The 15,242-nt window shown below is 42.7% G+C and overlaps 1 protein-coding gene across 1 annotated transcript; it reads left to right on the top strand.

Moving 5' to 3' along the window:
• The first annotated feature begins 4,782 nt into the window (after window positions 1-4,782).
• On the top strand, window positions 4,783-8,097 carry LOC141532240 (uncharacterized). Its single transcript, XM_074250484.1, has 2 exons — window positions 4,783-7,359; window positions 7,434-8,097. Exon 1 carries the CDS (start codon window positions 5,355-5,357, stop codon window positions 6,309-6,311), a length of 957 nt encoding a protein of 318 aa, XP_074106585.1. The 5' UTR covers window positions 4,783-5,354; the 3' UTR covers window positions 6,312-7,359; window positions 7,434-8,097.
• Window positions 8,098-15,242: the final 7,145 nt, after the last annotated feature.

The following is a 15,242-nucleotide window of genomic DNA, read 5'->3' as shown; positions in this document are numbered from 1 at the left end:
AAAAGATGGCGCTCGAACAGGGACCGTGATTTTTGTTGTTTTCATGGTAACGGGAATTTTTTTGGATATTATTGATTGATGGAAAGGTAGTTTTCTTTTTCCTCTTTGCTTTTTCTTCGGTCTATCAAATCATGGCGAGTAAAAAACCGGGAACACACACGTGGCTTTGGTCACTAAGAAAAGACGCGGTCATTAGCGAATTAGAGAAATACTGGGTGGCTATCGAGCCAAAGGCGACGTTGGCGGAGTTGCGGTTCTTATTAAAAACCGAATTAAATAAGACACGAGCGGCGAATGCGGGTCGCGCTGGTCGATACGACCAACTTTTGATCGACCTCAATCAATCAGAAGCCGAACTAGACAACCTCGAAACCCTTGACGATGTAGTGGAGGAGGATGAATCCGACCACGACGATGGGCAACTCTCAGATACAAATGATAATCAGGCAATCGAAATGTCAGGGGGGGACCAACACGAAAGAAAATTGCGGGCCGAGATCGAAGCGGAAGAACGGGAGCAACTCGAGGCGGAAGAACGGGAGGAACGCGAACGCCGAATCCGAGATGCTAGGGATCAGGCGGAAAGGGACCAAGAAGAGAGGTTAGCTCGCGAAACCGCTGAACGGGCCGAACAGGAGCTACGCGAAAGTCTGCGACAGCAAATACGGGTACGTCTTTTGCGGGAAAGAGAGGAACAGCGAGCGTACGAGCTTCAACTCGACGCAAGAGAGGCCCGAATGAGGTACGAAGCCGAGCAATGAAGAAAGAAGGAGCAAGATGGCCGCACACCCTCCCGTGGCGACAACCGAAGGCATTTGTTGAGCGAGGATCTTGGGCAGTCAAAACGAGGAAATGGAACACGGCGACCAGTACGAGAGGATGGGACACGGCGACCAGGACGAGCGACCGACCCTGTGAACTTACCCAGGGCAGTCGGCTCAAATCCAGGGACACCCAGGCTTGACCATCATCACCAATCGAGGTATATGGATGACTCCGTCGAACTCCACAGAAGGGACATGGTGAGGAAATGGGGCGTCGTGTTCAAAGGGGAACGCGATGTCCTAGATTTTCTGGAACGACTCGAAGAATTGGCTGAAAGTTACGGGTCCGAGATGGACGACTTGCTTCCTTGCATACCGATATTGCTCCGCGAGAAGGCTCTCCTCTGGTATCGTAATAACAAGAGAGTTTGGGACTCATGGGAAGACTTCGTACTAGACTTGAAAGTGTTTTATCTGCCCCCAGGTCTCGAACTGGAGTTGGAGGAGCAGATCCGGAATCGGGTCCAGGGCCCAATAGAGAGTGCAGCCGAATACGCCACCCGAATCCAGACTCTAATGAGGAGGCATGGACAAATGTCACCCTCAGCTCGTCTCACTCGTCTCTACCAGAATCTAAGACCGGAATCCCGACGATACATGAAGCGGACTGAGTTTTCCAGCGTCCCAGAATTGCTACGACTCGCAGGCGAGCTCGAACAACTCACTGTTCAGGAAAAAGCATCTTCGCGCCGAGAAAATAAAACTACCTCCGCGAAAACTTCGGCCCCCTCGAAACCAAACCCACCCCTTCAACTCTTCGAATACAATTGGCGGGAGAATTGCTGGCGATGCCGTCAAAAGGGGCACCGGAAACTTGAATGCACGAATCGATGGGTAAAATTCTGTATGCGATGTGGGAAAATGGATACATTATCACGAGATTGTCCATGCCCACGACAGGGAAACGAAGTGAGGACCGGTTCAAGCTCCCAGAACCGAGCCAGAGACCACCAGGGAGCTCCCAATCCAGCGACATTCAACCAGCCAACCAACCAATCGACACCACAACCGGGCAGTTCAAACCAAAAGACGTAAAACCAGGGGACAAGCGTCCATTTGCAAAAATAGAGGTTGGCCAGGTGACAATTCACGCATTAATGGACACCGGGGCCACGGCGTCGGTAATATCGCAAAAAGTATGGGATTTCATCCGCCAAAACAACTTTTACGAAAAATACAATTCGGTACCAGTGAGGGGATCAACACTCGGCCAGCATGTAGTGTGCACTACGGGCACTGCGTGGGTTAAAATCCGTGAAGACAACCGGATTTTCGCCCTGCCGTTTCACATTATTCCCACGTACGGGAATGACATGCTGCTAGGAGTGGATAATCTCACCGTATTAGGGTACCAACTTCTTAAATGCCACCCATCTTTTACTTGCTATGAACTAGAAACAAAATACGACGAAACAACTGCACAAAAGGAGATCGACGAACTTCTCCAACGTGACCAAGACATTCACGGACCGATTAAATGCGCGGAACACCGGATTAAGATCAAACCCGGAACAGAACCAATCAAAACTCGTTACTTTCCGAAAAATCCGAAGATGCAAGAAATCATGAATGCCGAAGTCGACAAAATGTTGGAAGATGGGATCATAGAGCCCTCTAACAGCCCCTGGAATTCTCCTGTCGTGGTAGTTCGAAAAAAGGATAGAAAATACCGGTTCTGTGTTGATTTTCGAAAAGTAAACGACGTATCCGAAAAAGATGCGTTTCCGATTCCCCATGTAAACGCGTCACTGGACAAACTGCGAAAAGCAAAAGTAATTAGTACGATTCACTTGACGAGCGGTTACTGGCAAATACCACTGGAAGCGAACAGCAAAGCAATCACTGCGTTCACTATCCCTGGTCGTGGACTTTTCCAGTTCCGTGTCATGCCTTTTGGGTTACATTCTGCTCCAGCAACGTTCCAACGCGTGATGTATGAAGTAATCGGCGCTGACCTCGAACCATACGTGGTCGTTTATCTCGATGATATCATTATCATTAGCGAAACGCTGGAACAGCACATGAAAATACTGAGAGAGGTGATGAAACGCCTCCACGCCGCGAACCTGAAAATAAACCGAGAAAAAAGCCACTTCTTAAAAAATAGCACCGTGTATTTGGGCCATGTCATCGATGGACAAGGCATCAGGACAGACCAAGAAATAGTTAAGGCAATCACCGAGATTGCACCACCGTGAAACACGAAAGAATTGCGCCAGTTCCTCGGGATGATCTCCTGGTATAGGAGATTCATTCCAAACTGTGCTGACCGGACCAAACCACTCACCTCTCTGCTCCAGAAGAGAAAGAAATGGAAATGGGAGGTGACAGAGCAAACTGCGTTCGAGGAACTGAAAAAGTGCTTGAAAACCGCGCCGATATTAGCCGCCCCGGACTTCTCAAAAAGCTTCTCCGTGCAAACCGACGCTAGTGACGTAGGAATAGGTACCGTCTTGACACAGGAACAGGACAGTGACGAAAAAGTAATTGTCTACGCGAGCTGATCATTGAACAAAGCCGAGAAAAACTACACCGTGACCGAGAAAGAATGCCTCGCAGTGGTCTGGGCGATCCAGAAAATGAGACCATACCTCGAAGGGTATGCGTTCACAGTCATTACGGATCACCAGTCGCTGAAGTGGCTCAGAACCATGGAAAGCCCGAGTGGACGCGTAGCAAGATGGAGTCTATTCTTACAACAATACGACTTCGACGTAGTATACCGGAAAGGAAAGTGGAATAAAGTGGCAGACGCGCTATCCCGCAGCCACCCGAGTAACGATGACGAAACTGATGATTCTAGGAGTCAACTCGTGATAGAATCATTAGAGCTAGGCGACGCATGGTACGAACGCATAAAAAGAGGTGTAGAAAATGATCCGCAGAGATACGCCGAGTATTGCCTAAAAGACGGGTTACTATATCGACACGCGTATCACAGCTTGGACTATACAGACCGAGGGGACACATGGAAGCTATGTATTCCTGCGGCAGGCGTTGATAAAATCATGAGAGAGAATCATGACACCCCTTCGGCAGGGCACGGCGGCATAGCAAAAACAATTGCTAGAATATCCCGAAGCTACTACTGGCCGCGAATGAGAGCGGAAATAACTGGATATGTACGACGATGCATAAAATGTCAAGCCTACAAGCCCTCGCAACAACCGCCATCTGCGCCGATGGGTACAATTCCAGCCACTCGTCCATGGGCCGTCGTCTCAGCCGATATAATCGGACCAAAGCCGCGATCATCGAATGGAATGTCGTACCTCGTTGTCTTCCAAGACAAGTTCACCAAAAGGATCGAAGTTCACCCACTCCAGCAACAAAAAGCGTCGGCAATCGCTCGGGTCTTTAAGGAACATATAGTGTTACGGTTTGGAAGAGTAGAGACAGTCATCACTGACAATGGAACCCCATTCATTAGTAAAGAATTCACGTCGCTGCTGGAAGACTTCCATATTAAACATGTACGAACCCCCGCATACTCTCCACAATGTAACCCGGTCGAACGAACAAATCACGTCATCGGGACAATGATTGCCCAATTCGTGGATGCTAATCAGAGACACTGGGACAAACTCATACCCGAATTAATGTTTGCTTATAATACCGCGAAGCATGACTCCACCGAGTTCTCTCCAGCATACTTGAACTACGGTCGCGAAATCCAACCACCTGTATCCGTAAAATCACAGCGAGAACCAGAAAACCGCGAACCCTACGACGTACCACGTGCAGTACAAACCTTGAACGAGACTATCGAACTCGTAAACGTAAATCTAGCCAAAGCATATGGCCAGCAAGCCAAACACTACGATAAAAAGCGAGGTGCTTGGCAACCGGCCATTGGGGATCTTGTATGTAAGCGAGAACACCATCTATCGTCCGCGGTCGACAATTTTGCAGCAAAATTAGCGGAGAAGTTTAGCACAGGGTATACAATCACTAAAATCACAGGGCCCCCGGTTTATGAAGTCTCCAAGGGAGGGAAAACGTTTATCGCGCACCTGAAAGACCTGAAACCTTATCACGAAAACCTTGACCCTGGAAACCTAATATCCAAAAACCTAGATACTGAAAATCTGGAACCTAACGAACCTCCCGAACCGCGCTACCTAACCCGGGCCCAGGCCAAAAGAAAGCCACGATGATGACCAAATAATCCTTTCTTGATGTCTAAGAAGGAATATTCTGAGTGGTCTTTATTAACTAAGAGTAGGGTCTCGGGCAGGGGGCACGGAAACGGAGAAAAACCGGAAATTTACGTTAAAAATAACCCGAAAATTGAACCTGACATTTTTTTTGAAAAAGCGTCGAAATAAACCGGGCTATAGAATTTTTTTTATACAAAGAACTTGAATCTGGGCAGTAACCCGCCACCATATGTTTTTTTCCCAAACTCTGTCTGCTATCTAAAAGAAAAGAAAAATATATATAGTAAAAACGAGGCAAAATCAATGTTATACGGGAAATGTTGCGATACTGTATGTGTGTGTGATTTGGCCTGTTTTAGCAAATAATACAATGAAACCCGAACTAACCATGGAAGAGGAGATATGGCTGATGGAGGAGATGTTAGAACGACCACTACAACTGCTCCTCACACCGTCGACGAGCACCACGACCACTACCAGCACACCCACCACGCAGAAGAAACCCAACATCCGGATAAGAGAAAATCGGCCAGTAAGGACCCGGATTCACTGGCCCAGACGGCCGTACGATCGGACGAAGCCAGGGCTCTCGAAATCTCTTAAACGGCCCCTGATTCGCCCAGCCAGCGCCGAGATGATCGTGGGGATAAGAAAAGCCACCAGACCGGGCCCACCTACCACCGGTGGTCCCCGTTTGGTAGCTAAGGCCCACAATAGCCCAAAACCAACCGTCACCAGAAGACCTAGCGACGCCGAAGCGTCCCACACGCTCACCGACGAGCCATCCGTCCCCACTGAAGCAGCCGCAAGTTTCGTCAAAACGAAAAGAAGGATTGGAAGATGGAGAGGAGCCGAAACGATCATCAACCCGGGCCCACTCCCAAAGAGCGGCCCCCAGCCAAAAATCAGTCCGAAACGGACCTCCAACTCGGGCCCACTCACAAAGAGCGGTCCCCAGCTGAAAGTCACACCTGAAGAAATCTCCAAGGACAGTCTCCAACTGAAGGATGTACCAATTAACGACGACGCAGCGTGGTTAACCTACGACGACGCGCCGTTAGTAGAAGAGTACCCGACCGAATTCAAACGGCAAGCCGGAGAACTCTTTTCGGCACCTGCCAAGGTCCAGATACCCCTGGAGAAGATTCTAGCCACCCTCACCCGGCTAGAAGAGGTTCGGGAAGAACATGTAACGAAGCGCCGACAGTTCACCGCATACGACCGGGATATGAAAATCTACCGCGTTACCCGTACTACCAAGACACCTACCCCATGGATCAAGACGTTGGGGAAGACGGTCCAGCAGTTGTTGGAGAAACATACATGAGAAGAAAAGTGGCAAACAAAGTTCACCACTTTTCTTTCCCAGGAAAGAGGGGTGTGATGGTAAAAAGTGAGTGCGAGCGAGACGGCAGAGCAGCAGAATTTATTTTTTTTGGATGTATTATCATTATTATTACTATTGTTATTATCGTTATTATTACTATTATTATCGTTCTTGTCTTTATCAATACCGGAGTGTATTTAATATACTAAAGATGTTTTTTTTTATATATAATTGTTCATTTACATTTCTTTGTTTAATGGAAAAGTTCATTTAGTTTTAAATACTTGACTGAGATTTATTTGAAAATGCGCGCGAATGGTTGAGTACGCCACCGCGGCAGGAGATGGCGAAGAATTTCGCCGCTCGTTCGTTTGCAGAAGACCATTCACTAGGAAGGAACTTAGGAACTCCTACCTTGTCTCCGACCAGGAACCAGGTAAGTGCTGAATTGTCCATTGGGGGAAATTTGGCCACCAAGTTGGGCCGGGAAGGGTTGCTTTCCAAGCACCCAGACTGGACTAGGGGCAAGTAGGGCCGGGAAGGGTTGCTTTCCAAGCACCCAGACTGGACTAGGGGCAAGTAGGGCCGGGAAGGGTTGCTTTTCAAGCACCCAGACTGGACTAGGGGCAAGTAGGGCCGGGAGGGGTTGCTTTCCAAGCAGCCAGACTGGACTAGGGGCAAGTAGGGCCGGGAAGGGTTGCTTTCCAAGCACCCAGACGGGATTAAGGGCAGGTAGGACCGTACGCAACTGTCGGTAAAAGAGGAATACTACTGCGTAAAGGTAGTAGACAGAGTTTGGCCACCAGGTGGCACCGACAAACAGAAAAACAAACGGTGTGTACGGGTTATGTACGATATAGTAAAGTTTGACATAAAGTTTGTAAAATTGTATAACTTAAGTTTTGATATTTGTTGTTTGTTGTCTTAAATAAATAGAGTACTACTTATAATCAGGCTCAAATTTCATTTATAAGTAATATAAGCTATCCCTGAAAAGATCCTGGACTCCGGCGAGATTTCATTCGAGCTAGGGGATATAGATATAGAGGTAAGCCTTGACTCTAACACAACAGTAATAAAGTCTATTTTTAGATAAAAACCGGAAAAATACCCGTTACAAAGTTTACAGTGTGAAGTACGAGTTTACAGTGAAATATTGTGAAGTACGATAGTAAAATACTGTAGTGACTCTGCTACCCTGGAAGCTGCTACCTGCTGCTGAAATCTGCTGTTGAAATCTGCTATCTGGTCCTGGAATCTGCTACCCGCTGCTGGAATCTGCTGCTGGAATCTGCTATCATCACCAGGATGTACGGGTGCCGTCTACCATTCAGGCGAAGGCAAGAATTGGAAACTGGGCATAATTATGAGATCACAAACATCAGAATAGTTAGAACACAATTTGGATTCAACGTTGAAATATGCTTGGACAACACTTGTTCAACGTTTCGCCCTGCTGCATGCAACCAGAAGTTTTGAATAAGCCGCATCTACTTGCAAAGTTGAAGAATATTATCAATAGTGGTGAAAAGATTTATTTGTATTACATCGGTACATCATACAATAAATTTAAATTCATTTACATACCATCTATACGAACTGTGCAATTAATGAAAAAGTTTAAATCTATGTAATGTTACTAATATATTTCGTATTTATTATAGTAAGGTTTATAATTAAAAACCCAAAATTGTAAAAAAGTTTTTCTTTATTTACTATTTTTAATTACATCATGTTTATTTACTATTTTTAATTACATTAAGTTTATTGATTAGTACAGGATCAATAATTTTATTTATTTGTTGTATTCGTCGGTGAAATCGTTCTCCGTCTCTTGCTGCTTGTTCCCATGGTTCTTTCCTCGCTTGTCTGGATGCAAAGTCCCATACATACATGTAATGTATGGTGGGTTTGGGATCACACTGCACCATTAAGTAAGTTTTCTCACAGTGCTGCTGATGGGATTGTACTCAATTATTCGATCGTGAATTATCAAGCAGTAAGCCGCAGTTTGATTTGGAAACTGTGCTGATGATTCAAATTCTAGGCGTATATCCACAGGTCCAGACTTGATTGACTCGTTCTGCTTGGCACAGTCAATTATATACAGAGGTGCTTTATTCAGAAAATTTTTTTTAGCCAATAGCGGTTCAGCTTCTTTTCCATAGTGAGCACTTTGAAAATTTGTGTACATATCATACATCAAGGCATACTGATTATGCACAATGATGAGGTTCAAATTTCCATATGGACAACTCTGAGAGTTCAAGAACAGCTTAATGTCTCTTATGCTGCAGTGATCAAACTCGCTTGCGTTTTGATTCGATTGATTTTTTCTTGCTGTTTGGAATCCAAGGATAACAAAACGAGGTTTCTCAAGCTGATTTGTTGTTTTGATTACCCAAATATGCTTGTTGGTAGCTGGTAGCAGTGGATACTCATACAATTCCCAAGTCCGGAAACTGATTGGGATAGCTGGATCGGAGGTTATGTAATTCAACACCTCGATTTTTTGCTTGTCAGACATTGTTATATACGGTATAATCCACTCAATTTTTTGAATCGTAATTGAAACATTTTCATTCACAACGGTAACAACATAAGCATTTTGATCAGTATTTGATCTGATCAGTATCAATTCATGCTTGGCATTCACGATAATTCGTTGATAATCTTCAGCAAATCCAAGAATGAAACTCAGCGGTACTGAGACATCAAAGTAACCGCTATTATCAGTCAGCTTGTTGTCATCTTCATTAACAATCCAACCAGCATTTTCCAGAATATTTTGTTGTCCCGGACTCAGAGAAGCGTATCCTTTCATAACACTGGTGATACCAACATTCTTACATCTATCGATTTCTACGCCATTGAGCTCATAACGTATCTCTTCAAACATATGACAAACAGCCATGTTGACTATCTTCGTAGTAGCACTTACAGCAGTACCATCAGCTTTCCTCATTCTTCCATAAAAATGTAATGTACTCTTGCTTGGGAGCAAGCACAGATCTTGATGTTGAACAGCAATCCTGATTTCATCACTGTTGTTGAATGTTGATTATGCATATGGCAAGTGTGAATGAGCTTCACAGTGTGCAATAGATTCATCGAAAATAATTGATTTTTTTATATCTAAGATTTCCGCCATGGTATCAGACAAGCTAGACAACAAAAATTTATTTTTATCTTGTGAATTTTCCACGTAATTTTAGTCCTAGACTTTTTAGAAACTCTGCGTTTTAACGTGTCAACACTTTCAGAGCTCGATGATGACTGATGATCTTTGGGCATCCTGCAATCCTTTTATACCCGTTACCAGTCTTTGTCTCATATACGATACCCATTACAGGCTTTTTATATGCAGTCTTATCGTGATAGTCTCGCCACGGAAATTTGCTATTCCTCCGTCCTGATCAACAATGCGGAGCCTCAAGTTGTGTATTGCTCGTACGGCGACTGGTAGGTAAATGAGGTTTGTTGGCACTTCCACTATCTTATATCCTGCTGGAACCCTCGGGAAAAATTCATGGATTGTGTGATTCTTCTCACCATTGATGTACGATCCAGTAGTTATATTGCACTCGACTCTCAGAGCATTGATTTTCAATATTTTGACTGGTAAATCAGATTTATGTGCTGTGTTAGGTTCAAGCACACGGTTGGTAAATCCAAGTAATGATCCAATGGAATCTTCAGGCTCAAAATTTATATATTGATCACATCTTATTTCACTTCTCAACTCATTGTTGTTTGCTTTTAAAGTGAAACTTAGTTCAGGTAATGTCTTGTTTATATAAGTTTCAATATCTTTAATTTCATAACTCCCTGTTGGTATAGTTATTTCTTGAAATCTCTAGATTGTACTTCTTTTGGATCTTTTTGATGACACATAAAATTTATTAGCACCAACATCAATATTTGGTATTGAATTAAATGTCAGGAGCTTAACGAGTCCAAGTACATAATTTTTTGTTGGTGATAGCTCAATCGGCGGAAAATAATTTGCCTCCAGTATGGAGGAGTTTCCGGATAGTGTCAAGGTGAATGACTCTGCCATGACTGACGCTTGTTGTCCCGACTCACTTCAATTTATAGTTGTCCAGCCAGGAATTTTAAGCACAAATGTCCACATATGATTGTATCAAAGTCTTGATATCTTTTATGATTGTACTTTACGCTACCTACATCGAGATATTTCATCAAGTCTTGTGGGGGTTGTAGATTACCAAAACTGTCAAAGTAAATTACTTGATTATGATTCTTCTTGTATGCAACCCAGTGAGTTCCAGATCCAAGTTTATCATCTAAATTTATTATTGCTGATTCGTTTGTCTTTGGTCCAGATTTTGGTAAATCATTTCTCACAAAAACTCCTCGAAAATTTGGAATTTTAAGCAGCTTGACATATTTTAATAAGTCGATGTTAGTCAGTGCTCGATGTGGTAGCTCTACTGGTTTTTTGACTTCTTGCAGCCAGCTCCTTCTGGGTATTGTTTCAGATAAAGTCATACCACTGCCGTAAGGTTTGAGGTATAATCTTCTACCTACAGCTATTTCCTCCATCTTCAAGTTGTGACGCTTCTTTTCAGCTAATTGATTTTTGGCTGCGCTGGCATCGTTCACAGCTTTTGCAACACCTGCAGCTCCACCTGTTAGAGCACCAACCGCTGATAACCCTGCAAACAGGGGAATCAAGAATGGAAGTACTCCACCAATCTTTGATGGAACTGGTAGAATACGAGGCAATCGAACGTTTTTCTTCCCACCAACTTTCTTGACAGCTTTGCGGGCACCTCCAAGAGCTGTTTTAACTGGATCTCCACCAGGCTGCATGGACTTTTAGCTTCATCAACAATCTGTCTCAGAGCAACATCCTTCTTCTTGGTTGTCTTTCTTTTGACTGTCTTACGCTTCATTGTTTTTCTTTTAATTGTCTTACGCTTTGTAATAGGGTTTTCTTTTTTAAGACCCATACCGAAACGTCTTTTCAACTTCATGATTTTATTCACACTCCAAGCAGCAGCTTTTTCACCAATAGCAGCGTCTCTTGCTTGAAATCGTTGCCACGCTTTCTCAGCAAGGATTTTATCAGCCTCGTGACGGGCTTCTAAATTTTCACGATTTTTCGAGTAAGCTATATCGTGTTCCTTACACGCAGCGTTCTGAGGATTTATACTTGAATCACCTCGAGCTAACCTCTTAGCTAACTTTGTACCTGGACCGCAGTACTGGTACCCAGGGATATGGAGTTCAAGTGGGAGCTTATTGATTATGTTTGAACAAACCTTTACCACGTCTGCTCTCAGACATGTCACATCAAAGACTGACTAGCTTATCTATATAAGCCGGTATATATACCTCTTGAGCTCAGAATACAATAAGCAGTCATGGATAGCAAACCAAGAGCTCAGTTGCCAGTTATCAATTTTGATCAAATTGTTCAAGGAACCGGTGTGAAACTCAAACGACACGGTGCTTTACTTCCCAACAGTATCCGTGCAGTGTTTTGCGGACCATCAAACTGTGGAAAGACCAACGCTCTACTATCCCTTATTGTACATCCAAACGGTTTGAGGTTTGAGAATATATATCTTTACTCAAAGTCTCTTAACCAACCAAAGTATCAGTTCCTGGCGACGCTGCTTAAACAGATTGGTGGTATTGGATTCTTCACATTCAGTGAACATGAAGCTGTAATCAAGCCTGAAGATGCTAAACCTAACTCCCTGATGATATTTGATGATGTTGCTTATGAAAAACAAGATCACATCAAGGCTTTCTTCTGCATGGGTCGACACAAGGATGTAGACAGCTTCTATCTCTGTCAAACTTATACACGAATACCGAAGCATCTGATTAGAGATAACGCAAACTTTCTCGTGCTATTCCGTCAAGATGAAATGAATCTGAAGCATATTTATAATGATCATGTCAATACAGACATGTCGTACAACTCATTCAGAGATTTATGCTCGGCATGTTGGAATAAATATGGGTTTGTGGTAATAGATAAAGACAGTGAATTGAACAGTGGTAGGTATCGCAAAGGATTCGACTGCTTCATTAGTATAAATTGAGGTACTTTAGAGTGTGATAGTCATACATGCTGTGGACATTAACCTGTCAACATGAAGCCTGAAGAAATATCAAAGCAGAAAGATATTCTGCATCAGATATCTCAAGCCAGCAATGCCATCCGACGGAAGCAGAAGATGTTGAAGTTGGGTAAAGATACAGCTGAGAAAGCTATGGAGGAAATGTTCAAGCCTATTGTGACACCACTCCAGAGTATAGTTGAATCTTCAAAGTTGAAAGGGGAAAATATTAAAAAAGAAGAAAAACCACAGGTTCAAAAACAAGAGGTTGAAAAATCTCTGTATGATGATCCAGAAGTATACAACAGTTTAATAACAGATGATGAAAGTTAATTTGATAATACAGCACTTGCTATTACTCAGTCACCACCATCAACAAGTACTCCAGCTCGTAGAAATCCTCTTCTCACTAATTATCTACAACGTTTAAGTAAATAACATAAAGATAATGATATGAGATATGGTGTACGCAGAAAACGCGGTGAAATGCATATGGGTGATTCACCTATTTCATTTGCAAATGATACAATAACTGTCAAAGAAAAAAATTATCCAATAACTCCTGGGTTGTTGGAATTATTATTTAGAAAATCACCAGAGGATGCACTCATCACCCCAGATGATAAGAAAAAGTACTTGGACATAATTCAACATACCAACGCTCATAGGAAAAATTATGATCCAAATCGTACCATTTATGAAGATACAACAATCAAGTTCAATAAATACATTGCTGATTTTATCACCAAGTTCGGTAAAGGGTTACCAAAATATATGATTGCAAGAAAACAGAGATTACCAATGGACTATGTTTACTGGGATGATCCAAATGAACTAGTTGATCGTTTGCGACTACTTATGGCATCTCAAGCTGCTGGAAATCCAAGTCACACGAATGAAATCATGTCAATTATTGAAGAGCTTAGGGAGGCTGGAGTTATATATTAAAAGCTTCTGAAAAATTACATCATTCACACATTGACAGTCAAAGTGTTCACAACCATGAGCATCGATATATTTGGACGTCCACTGGACAATAACTTAGGTCAACGAGGACCAGCAGGTAGAGGTTTCAATGTAACTTCTGATGGAAACTATAACATTGAGAATAAAAGGTTGTGCAATCTCGGTAATCCTTCAAATGAACATGATGCGGCGTCAGTGCAGTTTATACTGAGACAGATGTCTGAACTGAATAAAAGTATAGACAGTGAATAGAAAGAGATTATTTCACATTTACACTCTGAAATAGTAATACTGAAAGCTGCTGTGGGAAATTTGCAGACATCTATTGAGGAAGTTAAAGCAGTACTTTCCTCTCACCAAAATAATATCAAATATCTCACTGACAAACTCAATGAACGACAAAAAGACAGTGATAGCTGAAGAGCTTCACAAACCAGCTCGCAGGAACTATAAACGTCGTCATGTTGACATCCGAGGTCTCGATGAGACTTGGCAAGCTGACTTGGTTGAGATGATTCCATATGCGACAGTCAATAAAGGACACAAGTATCTGCTTACAATCATAGACATATTTTCTAAATATGCCTGGGCAGTTCCAATTATATAAAAAGGTGGTGTAGATGTCACTAGTGCTATGAAGTCTGTACTCCAGCAAGGTCGTGTACCTAAGAATCTCCATGTTGATCAGGGTAAAGAGTTTTACAACAAAGAATTTAAAGATCTGATGAAGCAGCACAAGATAAATCTGTATTCAACATTCAGCAATCTCAAAGCATCCATATGTGAACGTTTCAATAGAACACTCAAGACTAAAATGTGGCGAGAATTCACAGCTCGTTGCAGCTACAAGTGGACCGATATACTTGATGACTTGGTGAATACTTACAACAACAGTAAACATCGCACTATCAAAATGAAACCTGTTGATGTTACCGCTGCTAAGGAGAAACAACTATTGGAAAACATATATCAACCACTGCAAGTCAAATCACAACAGAAGAAGTTTAAAGTTGGAGACAAAGTCCGAATCAGCAAGTACAAGCATGTGTTTGACAAGGGATACACACCAAACTGGACAACAGAAATCTTCACAATCAAGTCGGTGCAGAACACGAATCCAACGACGTACAAGCTCGTGGACTATCAGGATCAACCAATTGAAGGAGGATTTTACATTGAAGAACTCAGCAAAGTCAAATATCCAGATGTATATCTTGTTGAAAAAGTAATTAGAAAACGTGGAAATAAATACTATGTTAAATGGCTAGGATTTGATACTAAGCATAATAGTTGGATAAATAAATCTGTTATGTAAAACACAAATTATATATTGTTTTTATTTACAAACCTTAAAACTATATTTACATTGTTTTTTAATATTACTAATTTTACAGTAATTTTTGCTTCTTATTATCATTATTATTATCTTGCACAATCTTTCTTTTCTTAAAAACTCGTGGCCCCTTGTAACCCCATGGTAGGGTATCAGTGCTAGCCTCAATAAGTTGACGTTTATCATCACCCCAACTGAGAGCAAGTTTCTCCTGCTTTATTGTGTGTACTTGATGATTTTTACTTTTTATCATGTACTGCTCTTTTCTTAATAATACGTTTTCAAACAGACTTCGTTTGAAGTCATCAAACGTGATTGTCTTCAAGGTTGATCCTCCGATACCCTTTGCCCGTTTCTTGATCCTATCTCTTTCCTTCTCAGGATTGTGAATCTCGAAGGCGTAGAGCTTGGCTCTGAGACCCACAAACTCGGACATGATTTTTCCATTGTTCTCATCCTTCATAAGCCCCAGGACCTTTTTGTTTGCTAACGGCATGTTGAAGACATTTTGGGGTGGGTAGTCAGAGGTATCAA

This window comes from Cotesia typhae, unplaced genomic scaffold (genome assembly GCF_013202065.1).
Source record: "Cotesia typhae breed Kobodo isofemale line unplaced genomic scaffold, CoteBio_Ctyphae contig_59, whole genome shotgun sequence".
Classification (NCBI taxonomy): Eukaryota; Metazoa; Arthropoda; class Insecta; order Hymenoptera; family Braconidae; genus Cotesia; species Cotesia typhae.
The sequence above is the reverse complement of the archived record's forward strand: the minus strand, read 5'-3'. Positions and strand labels throughout refer to the sequence as shown.